This window comes from Astatotilapia calliptera, chromosome 6 (genome assembly GCF_900246225.1).
Source record: "Astatotilapia calliptera chromosome 6, fAstCal1.2, whole genome shotgun sequence".
Lineage (NCBI taxonomy): Eukaryota > Metazoa > Chordata > Actinopteri > Cichliformes > Cichlidae > Astatotilapia > Astatotilapia calliptera.
This window is the reverse complement of record NC_039307.1, coordinates 19,902,900-19,925,313: the sequence shown is the minus strand read 5'-3', so window position 1 is coordinate 19,925,313 and position 22,414 is coordinate 19,902,900. Positions and strand designations below refer to the sequence as shown.

General features: G+C 42.5%; 3 protein-coding genes across 6 annotated transcripts; 2 read left to right on the top strand and 1 right to left on the bottom strand.

Annotated features, from left to right (window-relative positions):
• The first annotated feature begins 955 nt into the window (after window positions 1-955).
• On the top strand, window positions 956-8,076 carry ugdh (UDP-glucose 6-dehydrogenase). Of its 3 annotated transcripts, XM_026170950.1 has the most exons (13): window positions 956-1,200; window positions 1,444-1,490; window positions 2,180-2,341; window positions 2,791-2,892; window positions 3,294-3,494; window positions 3,571-3,768; window positions 4,657-4,804; window positions 4,890-4,984; window positions 5,201-5,331; window positions 5,591-5,730; window positions 6,666-6,757; window positions 6,865-6,975; window positions 7,082-8,076. In XM_026170950.1, exons 3-13 carry the CDS (start codon window positions 2,180-2,182, stop codon window positions 7,190-7,192), a joined length of 1,491 nt encoding a protein of 496 aa, XP_026026735.1. In that variant the 5' UTR covers window positions 956-1,200; window positions 1,444-1,490; the 3' UTR covers window positions 7,193-8,076. The 3 variants fall into 3 exon arrangements, with proteins under 3 accessions (XP_026026735.1, XP_026026734.1, XP_026026736.1); XM_026170949.1 differs by lacking the exon at window positions 1,444-1,490; XM_026170951.1 differs by lacking the exon at window positions 1,444-1,490 and having other exon boundaries at window positions 959-1,015.
• Window positions 8,077-9,198: 1,122 nt separating this feature from the next.
• Window positions 9,199-14,283, bottom strand: lias (lipoic acid synthetase). Its single transcript, XM_026170946.1, has 11 exons — window positions 13,863-14,283; window positions 13,445-13,614; window positions 12,537-12,630; window positions 11,867-11,947; window positions 11,535-11,691; window positions 11,215-11,272; window positions 11,006-11,134; window positions 10,611-10,756; window positions 10,457-10,527; window positions 10,271-10,382; window positions 9,199-9,411 (listed from the first exon to the last, which is right to left on the bottom strand). Exons 1-11 carry the CDS (start codon window positions 13,944-13,946, stop codon window positions 9,356-9,358), a joined length of 1,158 nt encoding a protein of 385 aa, XP_026026731.1. The 5' UTR covers window positions 13,947-14,283; the 3' UTR covers window positions 9,199-9,355.
• Window positions 14,284-15,149: 866 nt separating this feature from the next.
• Window positions 15,150-21,356, top strand: rpl9 (ribosomal protein L9). Of its 2 annotated transcripts, none has more exons than XM_026170948.1 (7): window positions 15,150-15,235; window positions 15,333-15,448; window positions 17,003-17,098; window positions 17,223-17,355; window positions 19,388-19,468; window positions 20,644-20,773; window positions 21,244-21,356. In XM_026170948.1, exons 1-6 carry the CDS (start codon window positions 15,190-15,192, stop codon window positions 20,748-20,750), a joined length of 579 nt encoding a protein of 192 aa, XP_026026733.1. In that variant the 5' UTR covers window positions 15,150-15,189; the 3' UTR covers window positions 20,751-20,773; window positions 21,244-21,356. The 2 variants fall into 2 exon arrangements, with proteins under 2 accessions (XP_026026733.1, XP_026026732.1); XM_026170947.1 differs by having other exon boundaries at window positions 21,241-21,356.
• The last annotated feature ends 1,058 nt before the right edge of the window (window positions 21,357-22,414 follow it).

Genomic DNA, 22,414 nt, shown 5'->3' with positions numbered 1-22,414 from the left:
TTATGTTTATAAGTATTTGGAGGAAGACAGGTTTTTGTATTTTGCCTCTGTACACCACCACAGTAGATTTTGAGGTGCAGACTTCCTGTTTTAATTCTGGGGATTTAACTAAATATTGAATAATTGTTTTACACAGGCTCCTATTTTCACAGCTCAAATGGAATTAGAGAATTAACTGACATGTAGGAGGCCCAAAATGCAGAGTCATCGCCCAGATGTGCCCAGAGATCACGGTGACTGTTGTGGAGGTCAATGGGTCCCGTTAATTCTCATTCATAATACCATTATCTAAAAAGCTGATATGAGGATAGTCGGACAGGATTAATTGTTAGAGATCTGGTAAAGCTTTAACTAGCAGCAGTTGGTCATAGGCTGTATTGATATGCTCACCTTTGAGATTCAAATACAGCATCTCAGAAATGCTTCAAGCTTCTTTCATTTATTTGACAGAATTCTAAACATGGTTTAAAAAAACAACTTTAAATTGGTTGCTTTCCTGGCATGGAGTTGACTTTTAACTGTAGTTCACAAATTTTCAACAGGGTTGAGGTTAGGGGGTTGATATTCCAGCAGTTCTTAATGGCAGGCTTGATTCTTAGTGGTCTCTGGGTTGTTGCTGAACACGTTTGAATAATTTGTGCAATTATTTGAACTAATCACCCTGGAATCTGCAGTTGTTTAGAAGTGGCTCTAAGAGACCTTCCTGACTATGAAGCTATGATTCTCCCTTTTAGATCTCCACTGAGTTCCATGGAGCTTTGCATTGTTCTGACAATTGGTCAGTCGAATATTTGCTGTCTTAACTCATGAAAGATGGATACTATACAATTATTTCATCTCGGAAAAAGAACAATTACCATGACATTCATGTCCATGATGACTGTAAACTTCTAACCACAGCTCTCTATATAACGGTGTAAAATGCTTTTACTTTGAAGGTATGATGCCGGAAGTCTGACCAGTAAATAAATAGTGGTTTCTCCGAAGAAGCGCTTCACTTTAGGTTGAGGTCCAGGTGAGGAAAGTTGTTGCAGAGATTTCATTGGTGTGGTTTTTATACGTCGAGCTCTGGTTTGCTTTCATTTATCGTGTGTAACGGAACCGTGGCCGTGGGTTTGACGCCGGGACAGGACACATTTAGCGGAAGAGCTAACACAGTCTGCGCATTACTGAAGTTCAGAGACTGTCGAGCTGGCAGAGGTAACGAACCGTTAGCTAACCCGCTGACAACAAACACTTACCCACTCATTCATTTTCGTGTTTAGTTCTCCCTGTTTGAAGGAACAGAACTTAAAGTAGCTTCATCGTTCTCCTGTCGATGTGCCACATCAACGCGGGGCAGCTAACGCGAACTAAGTGAAAGGCATCACCGATAAAGGGCTCATTTTTCATCTCTGCTTGACGTGGCTGAGCTGCAATAAAAGGCTCTTTATATTCCACCAGGCTACAACTGTGCACCTGGCAACTATTACCGCGGCACCACCGAGGAGGTGAAGTACTCCCGAGGAGGATTTTAGACAGAAAATCTAATTATTTGGGAGGAGCCACTCCCCTCTGAGTGTAACAGGGAATCAGCTTACCTGACTTGTAAAGTTGAGGCATCAGCAAAGCAATTATTTTCCTGTGACGGAACTAGTCATTACTGTAATTTCCTGTTATTTTGATAGTTGGATGGTAGCGTTTTACTTGCTTCTTATGCACTAATATTCCAGTCATCATCTGCAGAGAAACTGGATCTATAACGTTTAAACTATTAGAAATATGTTTGAGATGCTGTTAAAATGTTTTGTCCTCGACTATTTGAGCCACAGTTTTTTCATGTTTTTTCATATACATACCGACTTTCATGATAGCAAATTCATTTTTAAAAAAAGATTTTGTTGACAAAGATTGTATTGTTATGAAGCTGAAATTATGAGTGAGATCATCGATTACTACTTACTCTTCATCTTCAAATTCTTATAAATTGTTTTTTTTTAAGTGATTTGGAGCAAAAACTGTCCAGGACTCCTTGGGACCCCCTCCTCTTATTTTCTTATCTGGCAAACCCACTGATAAGCTGTTGGCAAGCACTGAAATGTGTACAAATAAGGCTTGCTTGATGGGTACTTTATCTCTTTATTTGCAGGGAAGTGTGTTCACTTGATAACTTTATAGCTCTGTGTTGTGTCCTCCCCAGATGTTTCAAATAAAGAGGATCTGTTGCATTGGTGCGGGTTACGTAGGAGGCCCAACATGCAGCGTCATCGCCCAGATGTGCCCGGAAATCACAGTGACTGTTGTGGACGTCAATGAGTCCCGAATCAAGGCCTGGAATTCTGACACTCTGCCCATTTATGAGGTAGCGTGCCATTATTTTAAAAAAACAAAAAACGTGGCGCTGAGGATAGTAGGACAAGATTAATTATTAGAGATCTGGTTAAACTTTAACAAGCAGGAGTAGGTCATAGGCTATTATCCTGATATGTGCAGCTTGAGATTAATATTCAGCATCTCAGAAAAGCAGTAAAGTGTTCAGATTCATTAAAGTGTTAAAGGAGTAGGTGTAGCCAGGCAACAGTTCCAGGCAAATGTTTTTGTTAAACATTGCTCCACCTCATGGACAAAATGAAACCTAAATTACTTCCAGACTGTGTTGCAACTTTTCTACGTCAACTCTGACCACGGTGTATTGCATCATCGTGAGTAGTTTAAGGTTAGTCAGTGGTCACTGTGAGCTGGTGTTGCACTCTTCACGTTTATTTTTCCTGCTGTCTTACTAACACGGCCTCTCACTTCCTCCCATTTCAGCCTGGACTGAAGGAGGTGGTTGAATCATGCAGAGGAAGAAATTTGTTTTTTTCCACAGACATAGACTCGGCTATCAGGGACGCAGACCTCGTCTTTATCTCTGTGAGTCCATCATTTAGCTCCACACACACACAGCCCTAGAGCCCGACTGATCCTGGATATTCGGTGGTTGAATATAAGTGAAAGATGTCTGTCAGTCTTCAGTTGTATTTAAAAGAGGAGATTGTGGCCTTATTATTTAACTTCTCAGCAACGCATGTAACATGCTATGCAGAACACGTTCTGCTCAGCTGTGATGTGTAACGGCTCTGTAATGACACAGTTTCTAATTTACTCCACTTTTCTCCTTTCTGCATTAAGTTTCTATCTTGTTCCAAATATACAGTTCAACACAGGCCGATAATGATCGACCAAAATTTCATTAGGGTTCTCCATCACACACTGGTTTTGCTTGTTTGGCCCACTGACATAATTAAACTGCACCTCTCCTTGCACTCCTCCAGGTGAACACCCCAACAAAGACTTACGGGATGGGGAAAGGTCGCGCGGCTGACCTGAAGTTCATCGAGGCGTGCGCCCGGCGCATTGTCGAGATGTCCGACGGCTACAAGATTGTCACGGAGAAGAGTACGGTGCCAGTGCGCGCCGCCGAGAGCATTAGACGGATATTTGACGCCAACACCAAACCCAGCCTCAACCTGCAAGTGCGTACCGTCACGTGAACAAAGCTCTTCGACCTTTGCTGAGCTGCTTGTTTCTAAAGTTGTGCTGCCGCTTCAGGTGCTGTCCAACCCAGAGTTCCTCGCAGAAGGAACGGCGGTGCGGGATCTGAAGGAGCCAGATCGCGTCCTGATTGGTGGAGATGAGACTGCTGAAGGTCAAAAGGCGATCAGAGCGTTGTGTGCTGTATATGAGCACTGGGTCCCCAAGGAGCGCATCATCACCACCAACACGTGGTCATCTGAGCTCTCAAAGCTGGTGAGTGAACCTCTGGGTGAGGTCGACCACAGAGAACAGTTTCGTAAATCTGTTGGTTGTTGTAGCAATTTATTAATCGTTTGCAAAAAAAGGCCAGTTTTCTTGGAAAATATCTCATGATTAATATTTTTAATATTTAACAGTCAATAAAAAAATAAATTACCAGAACTACATAGATTAGATTTGTGTTTATTAATCTGTTTCCAAATAGCTGCTCTTTATTTAATCCGTATATTGAAGGGTATATAAAACATGGAAAAAGGGTCAGATAGATGAACTCTGCTTGTAGAAAATAAACTGTGTAAATTATTAAGACATCAACTTTTACTTTGTGCTGTCAATTAATTTCTATGATCAATTTTAATCAGCTAGTTGTTACTCGTTTAGCGAAAACGTTGTATTTAGTTATTTATTTCATGTGTGTGAGACGATCCACTCCACCCTACCTTTCAGTCTGTCTGTGAAGCGGTCCTTTTATGCAGGAAATTGAGAAGCGCTCTGGCTGAATGTTTCCATTCAGTAACATCTTCGCCCAGTGCCAGTGCTCTATAAAAGCTCTTGGAGTTAGTTGCTGGGCGTCTCTCCTGCCCTGAGTCACATTTGATTTCTGTGGCTTCTTGGTTTGCTTGTTGGACTAAATGTCCTTGAATGCACCATCTCTTGACTCGTGCATTCACTTGCACTACGGATCACATTGATTACACACACCACGGCTCAATTTCAGGTCTTTGTTCGTTTGATAAAAAAAATAAACTTTTTTTAATTGGATTTGTGAGTCTCCTTCTGTCATCGCTGAGTGGCCTGGTGTATGAGAAGTGTGTAAGTGATTATCACAGTACTTGTCCTTATCACAGAGCTAAACGAGTATTCCTGTGTGTCTGTGTGCAGGCAGCTAATGCATTCCTGGCACAGCGAATCAGCAGCATCAACAGTATCAGTGCTCTGTGCGAGGCCACTGGAGCCGACGTGGAGGAAGTGGCCAAGGCGATCGGCATGGACCAGAGAATAGGGAACAAGTTCCTTAAAGCCAGCGTAGGTGGGAGACAGTTTGTTTTCACATCCGCTGAACATGTACGAATGTTTCCCGTTCATCTCTTTGCTGTTTCCAATGCCTCGTACAGGTTTCGGTGGAAGCTGTTTCCAGAAGGATGTGCTGAATCTGGTGTATCTGTGCGAGGCCCTCAACCTGCCTGAGGTGGCTTCCTATTGGCAGCAGGTGAGAGCGACGCTCCTTTAGATGAGGAGGAGTAGTGGCTGAAGTCAGAGCCTCTCCCGAATGACTGAACACTTCGCCTTAGGCTAAGGGAGATTTTGTGGCAGAATCAATGCAGAACATTTTGGACATAACTGTTTATTTCCAATTAAACAACTTGTACATCTAGTACTGAGTAGTGACAGTAGCACTTATTTTATTTTTTTTTTTTTTTTTAAGGTGATCGACATGAATGAGTACCAAAGACGACGGTTTGCCTGCAGGATCATCGACTGTCTCTTCAACACTGTTACCGGCAAAAAGATCGCCCTGCTGGGCTTCTCCTTCAAAAAGGACACGGGTGACACGAGGTGGGTCTCCTCCTTTTATTTTGGCCATTTCTTTCCCGTTTTGATTCACTTGAAATGGCTTTGTTAAACTTTTGTTAATCATAAACCTCAGTGTATGAAAGGATAATGAAGAGCCCATTTCAAACCCTGGGTTTGCTCTTTGTACATACAAAACCTGCAGAGTCACTGCTGACTGCTTTAATGTGCATCTGTGAACTGTAACCTCGATTGGAGCTGACATCAAGGTGTTCGTGTGTGCACGTGTGTTGTGTAACTCCAGGGAGTCGTCCAGTATCTACATTTCTAAGTACCTGATGGATGAGGGCGCCAAGCTGTTCATCTATGACCCCAAAGTCCTTAAAGAGCAAATCATTCACGACCTCTCCCAGCCCAGCATCTCCGAGGACAACCCAGAGAGAGGTGTGTGTGCAGGTTGCAGGTTGCAGTTTCCAGTGCAGTACTGAAAAACTCATTGTGTAGTTTATTTTTGTCAACACCCTGATTTACTTCATGTCTGTATGAGTGAACCAGGTGGTTTAGTGTAAAGACACCTTCAGCTCACTTCAGTACCTGGCTGCAGACAGCTTAAATAAACATGATTGTAATGTGGTAATAAGTGAGCTATAGAGATGCTGCTCTGTGGGTGGTGTTACCTTTGTACAGGGCATTGCTAAGCAAACTGGTTACGGGCTCGAGCTTGACACTTTACATGCAGACAGGAGAGGTAATGATGTTATAATCAAACACCTTTAAGATCAAAACTATTAAATGACTACTCCTTTTCTGATAATAAAATCTGATAGGACTTGAAAATAAACCAGAATTCCAGGATGTATTTAATAAGATTTATAAAACTGTAACTCTGACTGTGCTGTAATAGTTCAAATTGTCTGTTGGGGAGAATTTAAGCCAACAAAGTATATCATGTCCTCTACACCCACCAATGTTATCTTTGGGTGGGTGTAAAGGACATTTTCAAGAGAACCTAAGATAGGATAGGGACACACCATGTCAGAAGCGACTAAACTTCTTAAACATCGCCTGTTTTTGCTCCATTCCTGCTCCATATTTTCATTCTTGAACTTTGGTACAATTCACATTTCAAAATGATCATTGTTTGGCTTTTACTGGGCCTTGGTGCAGAAAGTGTTTGTCTTTCCTCTCTTCTGATTGGCTGTCCCTCACAAACAGCAGGTGTGAAGAGCAGGCGGGCGTGGTAGCTGTAGCAGAGAGAACCACATTAGATATTGCTTCTCTTAGATGCCACTGAGATCTCAGTAACTTTCAGTTGCTTTATCAGTAACTAAAGCAGCACTCACTAACACTAATTTGTTTGAACTGTTCTTCATTTTTAGTGTCTGAGTTGGTGACTGTGACATCAGACCCTTATGAGGCTTGCCAGAGCGCTCATGCATTGGTCATCTGCACAGAGTGGGACATGTTTAAGGTCCCAGTTACATTTTACTACTACTTTTATTTTTTTTTAAATGCTTCGTATTTGAGGAATATGTGAGAAAACATTTTAATAGTCATATCTGCTTAATCCCACCACAGGAACTGGACTACGATAAGATTTACAAGAACATGCTGAAGCCGGCTTTCATGTTTGATGGCCGCAGAGTGCTGGACCACCTTCACCCTCATCTCCAGAGCCTTGGCTTCCAGGTAAGATTTACAAAAAAAAAAAAAAAAGTTCCAACCCCTCCATCATGTAAAAATCCAAAGTATTTAAGTTTTGGTTTTTTTGGTTTGTTTGTTTTCCTGTCTGCAGATTGAGACCATCGGTAAAAAGGTGACACCAGCACGAATCCCCTACACTCCAGCAGCTGCTGGTCCTCGAATCACTGCCAGCGACGTTCCCACCAGCAAAGCAAAAGTCTGAAACTCATTTCTTCATCACTCAACATGCAGCAGATTCCTCCTAGCCTTTCCCCCCCTGTAGCTGGTGAAACAATCCAGATCCTTCTCCCTCAGATGCTGTATCATGCCCGATGAACAGTGTGTGTGGGGGGGGATTGGATGAGAGCTGCTGATCCTTGAATCCAAAATTTGTGAATGATTGTTTTTTGTTTTTGATTAAAGCATTCCATATGCGGTTAGTTTTATACATTTCACATATCAGGTACACCTGTTGGACTGATTTCTGATGAACACTATCAGCCTGAGTGTTATATTTACTGTACAATCAACTATTGTTCTAAATCACAAATTTTATACTTATAGTATTTTTTATAAATCTACTGTATGTTAGTCTGTCCTCAATATCTGTGGCTGTTTACTCAAAAGGGCCAATGCAAGTAAATTAATTTTTCTGTTTTGTCTGTTTCAAAAGTAATAATAAAAAAAAATAATTAAGAAATGACAAACTGCAAAAATGTGACCTTTAAGACTTTTATTTCTATAAATATCAATGTACATTTGAACTGATCGGTGTGCAGCACAAACATCTTTCTTGTCCAGCTGTGACATTTACACTGTTTTACTCTAGAAAAAGTGCACTTTCTTCCAAATTGGCTGTTCAGCAAATACACGGGTATCAAAATCTTTTGCCACCCATTTACCTGCTGGGAGGCTAATTGCCCTTGCTTTGTACCTTTCTTCCACACAGTACAGGATGGATGGTGCTTCTTGTTTTTGTATCACAAGACTGATCAAAAAAAAAAAAAAAAAGGATCCCGCTTCATTAAATCAGTTCTAAAGAAGCAGACATGAAGATTGTATAGGAATTTCTTTTACTTATGTATTAATCACATTATTTTATTGTATAATGCCTTGGTGCCACTGGATTTTAACATGTCTCACACTCATACAGTAAGACAAATGGTGGGGGTCTAGTAAGGAAGTTGGTGGAAGCAGACAACTCCACAGGAAGAGTCTTTTGTCTCTTCGAGGACTCTGGGAGGTAGCAAGGGAGTGTGAACCAGCTGCGTACTGCCTTTTGTTCCTGAAGAAGGTATTTAACTGGGAGCCATGCTAGGCTCAGGGAGACTCTGACCGTCTGCCCCGCGGTCATGCAGGCTCTCCGCCAACTTGGTTGTCTGTTGTCTTTGTGTGTTTGGATTAAAGAGTGTTAGCTACTGCTCGTCTGTAGGCTTTATTTAATCGAAAACTTCCACAACAAGGTGACCGTGAACAGAGCCCACTGTTAAAGGTCAGTAGCTGTTGAGAATAGATTCCTTAATATACATCATAGTTAAAGAGAATATAGTTTGGGATTGATTGTAATATTACAATATGGCCGTTAATGGGTGTAAGAAGGCCTGGAATGGGAACAAAGAACTGGGGTGCAGGGCAGGAGGACAATCAACCTGGGCCAGGAAGCAAGAATTACTGAGGGTGAGGGGCAGGCAAAGGGACACTACCTTAAAAGGAGATGGGGTCAGGGTGTCAGCACCCTTGGCCACTGTACTAGTGTATTTCCATTGTGGGGGTGTTTACTGTAGGGGGGAGGAGACCAGAGGTTATAACTGTAACTGTTGTGTGGAGTTCTTTAGATCAGCCTTTAGCATAGGACTGCAGTGTGCTGATCTCCAGATGCATCTGTAAGAATAATGGGTAATAAAAGGATTGTGTAAAACATGGAAACATCTCAGCGTGATCTCTACCAGGACCAAAAGAATCGCAGAGACCGGCGTTGTCTCAACATAGCTTTTTTTTTTTTTTAAACCCAAAGTTCACTGAGACGAGGGATGGGATTTAGGAATCCCCAAGGAGCGGAAGCAAATTACAGCCTCTGCTCCTGACAGCTGGGCGAGTTGGTGGACACTCGGGTTACCCAACGTGTCTGCTGTTTGTTCTTTGATAGTCTCTTTAAAATGCAGCCCTCTGGCTTTTTCTCAGGGAACACAGAGCAGCAGTTAGAGTATGGTCCCTGTACTTACAAGTCTGTTATTGTCACTTCTGTAGCTTTATTTAATGCCTCCCACAAACATTGTACTAATATTAAACATGTTTCCTGTGCTGTACTTTAAATCGGTGCATTACGTTACAGATGGACGAAGCTCATTTTGTCACTGCGTACAGCTGAACGCACACAGCAGGCTCCTCATTCTGCTGCTTCTGTTTCCCTCTTCTTCAGTAGATTCTTTAAGAAGAATTCACCTGTGAAGAAAGAAAAGAAGAAATGCACTGAATTCATCCATCCTCTGCTTCTTGTCCCGTTCACAGGAGCAGCAGTCTAAGCAGAGATCCCCAAACCTACTTTCCCTGCCCACTTATCCCAGTTCTTCCATGGGGGACCCTGAAGCATTCCCAATTCACCTGAGAGAGATAACCTCTTAAGGCTACTGTGGGGTCTGCCCCAGGTCCTCCTCTAAATAGGACATACCTAAAATACCTCATTTAGGAGGAGGAGGAGTAGCAGCTCCACACCGATTCCCTTCCAAATGACTGAGCTCTACATTCCTGTCTCTGAGGGGGAGCCCACCCGCCCTTCAGAGGAAGCTCATTTCCACCACGTGAATTGATCTAATTTTTATTGAGTGATTTGGCCCAAGTTTTACTGCTGAATTTGTCTGAAAATGCAAAGCCACGTTTAATAACATGATTTCTCTTCTTAACTGAAACAAATTAACTGTCTCTCTTTTGTCTTTGTAATCATATAATTATGCTTATAGTTGATATCCCTGATCACAGTGTTTTGTTTTTATTTTTTATCTCTGACCTAATATCTCCATTTTTATTTGAATGTTTTTGGCTTAGTTGGCTTTGGACAGTCACGAGGATGATTTGTGCACTTCATTAGGCACTCTTTTCCCCACCTGATCGTCTCTTTAAAAAAAAAAAATTGCAATGTTTATCTGACAAAGTCTATAATATGTTTCCAGAAGTGCAAAGTTGAAAATATGTAACTAAAATGATTTCATATAGAGATTTAATATTCTTTGCACACTGGCTGGACATGTTGAATATTAATATATCCAAAAAATACTAATAAACATTTATTAACATCACTTCTCACCTGCTTTGTAGGAGGATCGCACCAGTGGTCCGCTGGCTGTGTAGGTGAAGCCCATATCACTGCCAACTTTCTCCCAGTGGGCAAACCTCTCTGGAGTGACATATTCCTCCACCTAAATCCCAAAGACACGCACAGAGTCAGAGTGAATGTGTCTGTAGCCAGCAGCACAGCAGTAGGAGTGTTTACCTTTAGGTGGCGTTTGGTCGGCTGCATGTACTGCCCGAGTGTTAGACAGTCCACTTCTGCCTCTCGCAACTCTGTAATGACATCCTGTCAGAAAACTGTAGAGTTTGTCTGATTTTTTATAATGTGTGTGTGCGTGAGACAGCGGACTACACACCCGTCATAGTGCTGACGATCTGTTGGTCAGTCTCTCCAAGCCCCAGCATGATGGAGGTCTTGGTGAGCACCGTCGGTTTGACCTTTTTAGCGTGCTTCAGGACGCTCAGAGACTGATCAAAGTTTGCTCTGGGATCACGTACATGCCTGTAAATACACGACAAACATCACTGTGCATCTGAGAAATGTCTCTGCTGCACCACCTGCTGGTCAACATGTGTTACTGCAGTGTAACGACATTGCATGTTGTTATTAACTTTAACAATACTTCACACGAGCCAGCTTTATAATGTGTGTTTATGACCATGAATTTAAGCTTTTTAATGGCAGAACTAGAAATTAGATGCTCAGATTTTGACTCTGAGGACTTACAGTCTATTAAAAATCCCTCAGTACCTTTGTAGCTCGCGCACTGTTTCCACATTGTGGGCGTACACGTCTAATCCCGACAGGGCGATCTTTTCCACCGCTGCCAGGTCTCCACGGAAATCAGGAGTCAGGCATTCAACCAGAATCTGAGGATTTCTAGCAGGCAGGATCAAAGTTGCTTTTACAAAGACATTCAGATAATGTAATAAATCCAAAAGGGGCGGAGTCGTGTTTACCTTTCTTTCAGGTTAGTAACCGTCTTAGCAAAGTGCTCCGCTCCACCATCAGCAATATCTGCACAAAAATACAGAGAGAAGAAAAATCTAAGATATATATGATATATAATATTTTGAAAATGCCTTGAATTTTATCTTTAATTTGTGGACATTTTTGTATTTGTAAACTGAAAGTTAAAACCAGAACAGTCTGATTTCTTTACAGCTTTATGTTATTAAATTCTACAAATTGCAATGCAGTTGATCGTCACTCATGTAATTCTTGCTGATGCACAACAGCAAGAGACTCATGCAGATACAGTCAGGTAAGAAACTAGTACCGTCTCTGTCGACCGAGGTGAGGACCACGTAATCCAGTCCCCAGGCGGCGATGGCTTTGGCTGTGTTGTACGGCTCGTCAGGGTCAAGAGGCGGAGGCTGACGTGCTGTCTTTACTGAGCAAAACCTGCACCCACGGGTGCATGTGTCTCCCATCAGCTACACACACAAATACATTATCTCGCTAAAATAGAACAAAGAATCCAGACAAATACAAAACACTGATATGGCAGCGCCAGTTCATAAAAGAACAGATGGTGAATATTAAAGATTAAAGTGCTTCTTTGCCCTCTTCAAAAACTGGAAGTAAATTCAGAGAGCAGCAGAGACTCACCATGATGGTGGCTGTGGCTGTGGCGTACTCTCCTCCTCCCCAGCATTCCCCGATGTTCGGACACCTGGCCTCCTCACACACCTGAGATAACAGACAGATTATTCATAAATCACAACAACAGTCATCTAAAGATGCTTTATATCATAAGGTAAAGACCCAACAATATTAGAAAGAACTCCAAAACCAGATGAGCTCCTATGAGATAGGACTTTGTGACAGAGGGAAGGCAAAAAAAACAACAACACAAAAAACACTTCAACAGGAAGAAACCTCCAGCAGAACCAGGCTCAGGAAGGGGCAGCCATCTGCTGAAATCCAAACTGGGTGCTGGAAGCTTTGGAATTTTTTGAGCTATCCTACTGCATTTAAACTGTTTTAATGGGCTGTTTAATGTTTTGGCTGCTGTTACACGGGAATTTCAAAATTTCTTTCTTATCTTATTAAACATTTTTCAGCCTTTCTGTTGAAGGTTGAATAGTCAAAAACGTAGCATGTGCCGTTCAGTGAGCTGAGAAACTGCAATATTTTGATAAGTGCGTCAGTGCTACAGCAGTGTGAAGGCGAATCAGCGGAGACCTTCAAAGATCACATTAGTTGCACCTCAAACATTTCTTTAACAGCAGCCAAAAAGCAGCTGGGCTGCCTGACAACTTACAGACGGAAAACTTACCGTGTGAAGGTTGAGATCTCTCAGGGTGTTCTTCAGCCTGTTGTAATTCTTTCCAATGGGGATCTCAGTCTTCAACCATGGAGGCAGCCGCAGCCTGACAGGAACAACAGCAGACAGCTCGGTGTCTAACAGTGCTCTCATCTCTAAGTATCTGTGTCTAAATACTGCTAAAAAACGTTTACTGATAATAAAGAAACCTGCTAGGTCAGAGCCTGCAGTGCGGGGAAGAGCTCATTGAGAATTAGTGGCAGGCTGTCAGGTCTGCCTGATGCCCCTACATGTAATAACTTTGTCCTCATCTGTATTTTGAGCTCTATGATGAAAAATCCTGCATGCATTTGGATGCGTTTTGCTACTAAACAGTCGTTTTCTTAATCTCAACTTCACTTGCATCTTTTGTGACTGGCTGCAGGGCGCTAACCAAGCGCCCGTTACTTTTTGCATGTGTCGACTTCGCCTTTAATGCTCATTATGGTGTTGAACTGTTCTCTATAGCATGTGTCTGCACATTTATGGTAGAGCCGAGCAGGCCAACAGCTCATTATCCAACAAACACTTTTATATTTCCTCTGAAATCCATTTTTCCATTTGAATGTTTAATGCAAACATTTTGACTAGCTTTTACTGAAGCTTTAACAGCGTTGCTTATAGCAGTGTTTGTGATGAAGTTTTGGACTCAGAGACTCAGCTTCTGTTTGTGTGCATTAACAGAACAAAATAAACGTGCAGATGCTGATTTCTATACTAAATGATAGTCGACCTGTCATTTAGTATAATCCAACAGCTGCTACAAGTGAAATGCAGTCTGTTTATTTTTGTCAGTGATCATGAGTTTAAAACTCAGACATGCCAGCATCTTAACATGGACTCAAACCAAAGCTCAAGCTCCCCGGGGCCTGAAGCCTCACCTCTCTCCCTTCTGTCTCTTCAGGGTGCCTTTGTACTCAGCCCACTTGCTTTTTTCAGATAATTCCCCTGAAATAAAGTCTTGCAGGTCAGGCCCGTCGTCTCTGAGCAGCTCCTTCTTTCTGTCACTTCTCTCCGGGGAGGGTCTGGTTGATAAGCAGCTGGTGTAAACCTGCAGAGCAACACTGACGATTAGTTCAGGAGCTTCTCTGTGTTTCTACACACGGCAATTCACACTGACAAGGTGGTCACGACTCCGGCTACTAAACTACATATTCGCTTAGACACATACAATCTGTCAGAGGCCTCCTGACAGACCCAGCTGGGAAGCCCGCAGTCAGATTTTTTCACCGGCTGGAGCCGTTAATAGACTATCCGAACCCAAGTTTGTTAGACTGAGTTGTGAATTTAACTACTCACGTGTGGGATGCATCTGGGACTCAGCCATAGGTGGTTTGTGGAGAAACGACCCGCTACGCAACAACTTTGCTTGAGTAGCGCCATGACTTTGGCTAGCAGGCGGTTAACGTTGGGATAGCACCTCGGTGAACGACTGCTTTGGTCTGGTGCTTCACGTGAAGCGGACAGAATTGGAAAGTATTCTTTAAAAAAAATGAGCTAAAATTTCAACGTAGGTGATTTTTTTACGAACTTAATGGCTTATAGATATATTTTAAAATGAAGACTAGACGAGCTGGAACATAACATTATGGCAGCATTAAAAAATTTCTAAAACAAAATAAGGCAACAGATGGACTAAAAGATGGCCATTAATGATGATCATTTGAAAGGGACTTACATGAAAACATGTTTAAATACTATTTAACAAATTGAATCAGATTCAAATTGAGAGACAATACTCAATATTATACAATACTTAAGTAAGCGAAATCGCCCATCAGTTATAATGTTGAAATCCCTTTGCAGTGAAGTGACAGTGAACGCGTCTCTGGGAGTGCTGAATGTAGACTGTACGATGCCACTCGAATGCAGCAAAGCTAAATAAAATGTTTGAAAAGCTTGCAGTAAAAAATAACAACAGAAAACGCTGCTCTTTAACTTTTGGAATCTTTTTGGTGGTTTGCGACACCTCTGTTCAAATATTTACATCCAAAATATGCGCTCCTCGATCGTCTGGTAATGCCTGCTGGTGGCACGTACAATTGCGTGGTGACGTCGTCCTTTCCTCCTTTCCTCTGCTACCGGCGAGGTGAGGATAACCGAAAAATTGTTGCCTTGCTTTCATCTAACTACATCTATGTCTCTTAAACCTATATTTCGCTCGATTTTGAGCCATCACACTGAGAATATGTTACACTTCTCACCATAATCTGTATTTGTAGCCTACTTTAGCTCTGTCGGGATATATGATGTTAGTTTTAATCAGGTTTGATGCTTGAGGCCTGGCGCTCTGTAAGCGCTGAGGCCCACAGCGGATTCAACAATGCTCATATTAAACATGGCGTTTGCGCGGCTCCAGGTGTTATTTAACAATTTCTAACGTTTTTACTGTATCGGTATCTCATGAAAGGAGCTGGTCGGCTATCTAATGCTTACTTCTGTTAGCATTGTAGCTAAAGCTTGCTGACACCAGTGTGGTGTGCCTGTATCTCACAGTCCGAACTTTAGTAAACAGTCATTGTGGAGCTGTTAATATCACAGATATAAAGGCATACACGCTTTAGCCTGAATCTTTAGCCAGTCAAACTTTTCAGAGTTGAAAGCACCTATTTTGTCTCTTTACAGAATGAAGACCATTCTCAGCAGCCAAACTGTCGACCTCCCCGACAATGGTAAGGGGAAAATCAGTTTTCCACACAGATGTATTTATGTCCTGTCTGTAGAGTAGCTTCTAACCTTTTTTTTATATTTGTGCTTGTTGTGCGGCAGTCGAGGTGAGGCTGAAGGGCCGAACTGTGACTGTCAAAGGCCCCCGTGGCAAGCTCACCAGGGAGTTCAACCACATCAACCTGGAGCTCAGCCTGCTGGGCAAGAAACAGAAGAAGGTATGAAAGAGCCAGAATAATGCTAAGTTACTTAAAGTGAAGTTAGCAGCCCCAGGATGTGATGGCAGGAGGGCATCACACATGTTTGGTATTAAGGATGTGTGATTTTAGAGTGTATAAGTTTTCAGATTTAAATAGTGAGTTGTTTTGGTTGAGGTTGGATATGTAAAATTAACAACTGCATCATTTAGAAAAGTGCTTTAAGAACTGGTCGGGTCTTCAAACTACTCTGCTCAGTGCGAAGTTTGTAGGTAAAGGGCTTAAAATGTCAATTTATTGTCTTAAAATGGGAGTAATCCTAAAAGCCAGTTATGTGCTTTGCCTAAAAGTGCCATAAGTGGATTGCAGAATGAGTTTTTGTACAGGGCTGTTTATATGACTGTTGAAAAAAAGGTTTAATACATACACGGCTGGTGTCAACAGTGCTAAGAACAAGTTGTAGAAAAAGTCTTTAATTTTAGAGGGAAACTATTGAAATATCTGACTGGCTGTGACTGAGATGATATCAGCGTTTGAAACCATCCAACTGTTTTCTTCACGTGATCCAATCCCAGCTGTGATAGGGCGAGAGGCAGGGTGCATGAACAGGTTTTCAGTCTATTGCAGAGCTAACACAGAGAGACAGACAGCTGTTAATGCTCACATTCACGCCTATGGCACACTTTGTTATTAATGTATCATGCATATATTTGACAGCAGCACTGTTGCCGCACAGCAAGAAGGTCCTGAGTTCATTCCACCATCAGGCCGGGGTCTTTCTGTGTGGAGTTTGCATGTTCTCCCCGTGTTTGCGTGGGTTCCCTCCGGGTACTCCAGCTTCCTCCCACAGTCCAAAGACATGCAATTAGTGGGGTTAGGTTAATTGATCAATCTAAGTCGCCCATAGTTGTGAATGCGGGAGTGAATGTGAGCGCGAATGGTTGTCTGTCTCTGTGTGTTAGCCCTGCGACAGACTGGCGACCTGTCCAGGGTGTACCCTTCCTCTCGCCCTGTGACAGCTGGGATACGCTCCAGCGCCCCCTGTGACCCTGAAAAGGAGAAGCGGATGAATGGCATATATTGGAAGTGTGGGAGGAAACCAGGATACTCTGAAAGAACAAAACAAGGGGAGAACATACAAACTCCACACTGAAAGACCCTGGCCAACCAGTGGATTTAAACCCAGGACCTTCTTACTGGGCTAAGCACCACACCTCCGTGCTGCCCCTCGTTTAAAACCTCTAGAATGTGTCCAATAGTCTGTGTGGTTTGCACTTGCTGTATAGTAAGTGTATACTGACATTAATGCATTTGGACGACAGAGTTGGTTTTTGGTGTTCTGACATGTGTTCCTGTCAGATTTGAGGCTGTTAGCCGGGGTGTAGTTAGTGTATCGCAACAGGTAAACAGCAGCTACTGCAAAAGGTAAATGTGGTTGCATTTTCCAATGGCGGTCTGCAAGGCCAGTATTTCGCTCACATGTGGGCTGATTGCTTCAACACCTGTTTCATGCAAGTGATTTGAGCTGCTGTGTTTTTTTTTTTGTTTTTTTTTGTTTTGTTTTTTCCCCCTCAGCTTCGTGTGGATAAATGGTGGGGAAACAGGAAGGAGTTGGCCACAGTCCGCACCATCTGCAGCCACGTCCAGAACATGATCAAGGGAGTCACTTTGGTGAGAGCTCAGATATGCTTGTTTCAGTCGGTCCAGTTATAAACCCTGTGCATGCTTCTGGCTGACCCTGCCTATTGTTCCAGCATCAATTCTGTTTGCCTCTCATGCTTTTGTGCCACTGCAGGGTTTCCGGTACAAAATGCGTTCCGTGTACGCCCATTTCCCCATCAACGTGGTCATCCAGGAGAGCGGCACCCTGGTCGAGATCAGGAACTTCTTGGGAGAGAAATACATTCGCCGTGTCCGAATGAGGGGTGGTGAGTCTGCGTCACATCATGGAAATGTTTATGAGAATGGCACGTGTGAAGTCCAGAAATATTCAAAGTTTCTGAGGTGTGGCGTAAATGACTTTGTCAGGAGAAGTTGGAAGTTATGTATAACTTCATATTGGGTTTGTGGTTGATTAGACACAAATACTTGTGACACATTAAAAGTTAAAATAGCCAGATGGAAGGGACCACAGTGAATTTATCATTTTAGTCTTCAAAATGTCAAATTATCTTTAAAGATCATTAAAGACTTGTTTTTCTGATCTTTTGTTTCATCAGTTCAAAGCCCAAGAGGCATCATACTAAAATCATGAAATTCACACACTTGTGAAGCTGAACGAGCTGCTGGTTGGGCAAAAACTGCTAACGGCTGATTTGAAAACCAGGGCTCGTTAAATTTATGGATTAGGAAATTATTTTGTCAATCAATCAAAGCTTTATTCGTCACATGCAGGTTGCCCTGCAGTGAAATGGGACCCCCCCCCCCGACCTTACACATATAGCACAAACATTACATGGGGATACAGGTCGGAGATTGGTAGAATCAGAGAAAAAACATTGAAATGTACACTACAATGGGGAAAGTACAAGAGGAAAAAAAGAGACCCCTACTCAAGCTATGCTTCCATGGTAGGACAGCATGAGAACAGGAAACAAAAAAAAACTCCTCTGCACAAAAAGCACATAAATGTCCACAGCACAACATTGTGAAGACATGACAAGCCACAGGGGTGGGTGGGGGGTGAGGAGTAATCCGAAGTGAACACAGCAGCCGCCCTGCACAGCGCTACCATTCCAGCGCGGCACACAGACCCGCCGTGTTCCCTCGCAGGAAACAAGCATCGAAGGCGTTGGAAAGGGAAGGGGGATGAGTGAGTGCCTATCAGTGTAAGTGTATGTGTGTGCGTGTCCATAGGCCGAAGGACACTGTCTCAGCTGAACTATCAGGCTAAGTAAACAGTCCTCCAGCCAATCCAGGTGTCCTTGCATGGGATGGGAAGAATAGCCGTAACACAGTCGTTATCAGGGAGTGATTGTTCGGCTCCAGCCTTGGGCCTGCAGCTGGCGCCGTGATGGGGATCCGCAATGTTCATGTTGGTTTTGTTAATTTCCATGCGAGCAGCCCAGGAGAATTTTCAGGCTGCTCTTTAACACTCTGACACTGGCCTCTCAATCTCCTGTTGGAGAGTCGCGAGCCTCCCCATGATGGTATCAAATTTCTGTTCCATGGTGTTGTCATTCTTTTGATTCTGAGACCTCACAACTGCAGTGATCCGTTCCGCGATGTCTTCCAACTGTCGCTCAAGGGTCTCATTTTGAGCAGGCCTCTCTCTGATGTTTCCCCTCATACGCTCAATGGTGTTGTTTTGAGCCTTCACAGCAGCTGTAAGCGTCTCAAAGGTGTTGACCATATTACGTTCGTTGTGAGAGGTTGCGCCTCGTTCCATTGCGATTCCAGCGGGCAGCCTTGGGGGGGTTTGAACAGCCGGTTCCGCTCTCTTATTTCTCCGATAAACCAGGGCTAAGCCAACTCCGATCAGCATGAACCCTGTTATCACGGTTCCGAATAGATAGATATCTTCAGCGTCCTCGATCGACAGTCCCGCCAGGCACATACAGATTAATTGGTGTAGTGAGTCTCTGAGGAGGGATTTAGAATTGGCAGAGAGTGAGGCACGTGCAGACTTTGTGGAGTCATTGAAGCAGATTCTTTAATTTGTGATGAAGTCTGGAGTTGCACTCAGAGTTCAAACATGGTCAGTTAAGCATATCGACTTTTCTCTCAGCAGATCTAAAGATCCTGAGCTCGCCTCATTTTGGTGATGTAATGTCTGAAGCTGGATATTTATTATTTGGTGGAACTGTCATCTCATTGGAGGGCCACTTTAGTGTTCAAGTAGTACAGAAAAAACAAAACACAGACAAATATTTCTGAAAATGTAGTGGAGGTTTTTTCTTTTTTTTAAACATTTCTAATTTTGTATAATAAGACTAAACTTTTGTCCTTGTTCTCTTTCAGGTGTGCTGTGTTCAGTCTCAGCCGCACAGAAGGACGAGCTGGTCCTGGAGGGTAACGACATTGAGCTGGTGTCCAACTCTGGTACGTCTGCCTGCTGTTTCCTCTTTAGGTTTTCTACACCATAGGATGAAATGATATGATTATGTCAAGCTCCACCAGCAGATGAGAAGTTTTTCATTATTTCAGTCGCAGCCGTCCTGAAACTGATTCAGTGTCACCTTGATGCTCGGTGTAGATAAGAGTGAATAAAACATCAGCGGATGTTTGTCACCGACCTTATGGTTGGAAAACTGGACTCTGTGGACAGTTGTTGCACATCATCTGTACACACTACATGCAGTTGGACATCAGTGCAGCTGCTAATCCAGTTTATCACACTTGACTTCTGATCAAGTTTCCCTCCACCTAAAGTCCTACTGTTCTCCTTACTGGGGTGCAGTGAGGGTTTTATCGATTATCTGACAGACATTAAGTTCAGGTTCTCAAATGAAATTATGGAAAGAGGATAAACTCAAATCAGAGAAGAACAGCGTCTGATCTCACCAGTGTTTCTAGACTATTGTAAGTTTGAGTTTCTCCTTGAGTTGATTTTTCGCCTTCACTCTTCTACATTAAGGACTGAGCATGGTCTTGTGTTTGCACGTCTACTTTGATGAACAAAAACCCCATCGCTCCACCTCAGTTGGGTTTTTTTTTTTTTTTTTTTTTTTTGCTAGTCTATAGTTGTTCTCCAGAATCTGTATTTTTAGTTTTTGTCCATATTAGTTGTTTTTTTTTGGCTCAGCTTTTGAAGGCAAAGCTTTGTTATACAGCAGTGAGTATAAATATCATATTGATGTCAAACAAAGGCCAAAAACTGTCACCTGACCATAATCCACTCAAGACTGTATATAATTTCTGAAAATGAGTTTAAAGTCAAAATGCTCCTGCAGGTGGATTTTCCTGTAAATCCCTGATGGAGCTGTGAGATGCGAGTGTGAGATGCTTTTAGACCTTTTTAACTACCTTTTGATTCACATGCTACAATCCAAACAGCTCGACCTGCATGTATAAAAAGGAGGGTCGGTATGAGACCGCTGCCTCAGGGACATATCAGGTTTTTCTGGACTTGTATCCAGATTCTTAGTAAACACGTTGGAGATGAAATTTGAACTTGGAGCCAAAAAGACAGCAAACAGTGTGTCACACAGTCCTTCCTGAATCTTGTGTAATCCTGTTGTGATGTGCTACTTATCACCCCAACTTCTCTGTTGCAGCTGCTCTGATCCAGCAGGCCACAACTGTCAAAAATAAGGATATCAGGAAGTTCTTGGACGGCATTTACGTGTCTGAGAAGGGAACAGTCTTGGAACCGGAACAGTAAAAGTTACACCTACACTCTCGGAGGTTAGACATCACCATCCTCCTGTCCTGCATGCTCTGCTAGTTTTTCTTCCTTTTAATGGTTTCATTCTTTCAGATCTTTTTACACAATGCGCTGCTGCTCCACTTTATTTAAACTTATTTGTTGGGGCTCATGGATGTAGTTAAATTATTTTCCATTAATAAATACTCCTTACATGAAGTCGCCTTCATGTGTGAATCAATCTCCAAAAATCTGACTGGGCTTTTAACATTTTATCGGCAGTTTCAGATCATTACCAGTTTCATAAAAGCTGTAACTGATACGAACTGTTTTCCAGCCCCATGTGGTGTTTGTGTGGATGCTTTTGGCGTCACTGTTTGCATGAATGTGCACCACAGCGTGCATCTGTGCTCCTAAAGCTGCCCATTATTTTTGAAGTAAACTCTTCATTAATCCTCCCACTCAGTTGATCTCTGTCCTCACACTCGGCTCCTCTGTTTGTTTCCAGCAGCCCTGATCCAGCAGACCACCACAGTCGGAAAGAAGGACATCAGGAAGTTCCTGCACAGCACAGTGCTAATGACAAGCTAATAAGACCAATAAACTAATGTGTTTTCCAGTTAATCCAGTCTCTGCCTCCCTTTCTTATTGGTTTTTGAGAATAGTTCAGCAAAATCTTGATATTGTTATAAATTGCACACGAAAGAGTCACTGGGGTAGTTCTACCCATCATCAGAAGTTTAAGATTTGAAGATTTTTATTTTCACTTTGTTCAGTGGATTTCCTTGTTTTAGTTTAGCTTCACTGTTAGTTTGAGTTGTTCTGTTTCAGAGGAAAGATTTAAGAAATTCAGGATGAATATTAATAATCAAACAGTGCTTGTTAGAGGTTGTTTCACCGGCCAGGTTTTGAATACTAAAACTAAAGACATTGTAATCACCGATGAACTTAAGGGCTGTGAATGGGCTGGATCCCTGCTGTCACAGGATGAGATGCAAAGTACATCGTGGACAGAATGCTGGGATCATGCTCAGCGACGGTGTTAAACACTACAACACTGTGCCCCCAAAACTGATTTTCTTTTACTTATACAAGTATACTGTTTTTGTTAAATTTCTGCTAAGCTCATGGTCAGTTTTTCCTTGTAGTTCATTATAATAACAATAAAACTGATGGATCAGATTCACTGAGGAGCTTGTGAAAATACTGAGATTTCTTGAGGACCAAAGTGATTCACAGACAGTTTCCAGCACATCCACTGGTTTGTTGCCAGAATGGCAAGTTTTAATTTTGAACATGTAATCGAACACAGACTACTAAAAGCAAAAGATTTAACCCTAAGACTTGCCTAAAACAAATGTCACATTTGTTACCTAGATTTTTACTTTTTGTTCTTAGCACAGCATTTCAGACTCCTCACAGCGCTGATACTTCAGTCTCACACAGACTGAGGTGGTTTGATGTGTGAGGCGTTTGTCTGACCTCAGGAACATCTTCAGGAGGACCAGGAGTCAAACAGACAAATTGTTCTAAAACCAGAGGAACTCAAATGCAACCTAACCTGAAGGTTTTCATAAACTCACCATGTGTGGTTTGTGTGAAAGTCTCACGTTTAAATGCAAGAGGAGCAGAAAAAAAAGATTAAACCTTCATTCCTCACAGTATCTATAAATTATTTGGGC

What these genes read in the sequence shown, in the direction of transcription:
- rpl9 (XM_026170948.1), top strand. Translation starts at nt 15,190, where the DNA reads ATGAAGACCATTCTCAGCAGCCAAACTGTCGACCTCCCCGACAATG. An exon ending in TGGGCAAGAAACAGAAGAAG is followed by an intron (nt 15,449 to 17,002) that starts GTATGAAAGAGC and finishes TTTCCCCCTCAG; the next exon opens with CTTCGTGTGGATAAATGGTG. An exon ending in CCGTGTCCGAATGAGGGGTG is followed by an intron (nt 17,356 to 19,387) that starts GTGAGTCTGCGT and finishes GTTCTCTTTCAG; the next exon opens with GTGTGCTGTGTTCAGTCTCA.
- ugdh (XM_026170949.1), top strand. Translation starts at nt 2,180, where the DNA reads ATGTTTCAAATAAAGAGGATCTGTTGCATTGGTGCGGGTTACGTAGGA. An exon ending in AACCCAGCCTCAACCTGCAA is followed by an intron (nt 3,495 to 3,570) that starts GTGCGTACCGTC and finishes CTGCCGCTTCAG; the next exon opens with GTGCTGTCCAACCCAGAGTT. An exon ending in TCCAGAGCCTTGGCTTCCAG is followed by an intron (nt 6,976 to 7,081) that starts GTAAGATTTACA and finishes TCCTGTCTGCAG; the next exon opens with ATTGAGACCATCGGTAAAAA.
- lias (XM_026170946.1), bottom strand. Translation starts at nt 13,946, where the DNA reads ATGGCGCTACTCAAGCAAAGTTGTTGCGTAGCGGGTCGTTTCTCCACA. An exon ending in GTCCCAGATGCATCCCACAC is followed by an intron (nt 13,615 to 13,862) that starts GTGAGTAGTTAA and finishes GTTGCTCTGCAG; the next exon opens with GTTTACACCAGCTGCTTATC. An exon ending in GATCGTCAGCACTATGACGG is followed by an intron (nt 10,528 to 10,610) that starts GTGTGTAGTCCG and finishes ATGTCATTACAG; the next exon opens with AGTTGCGAGAGGCAGAAGTG.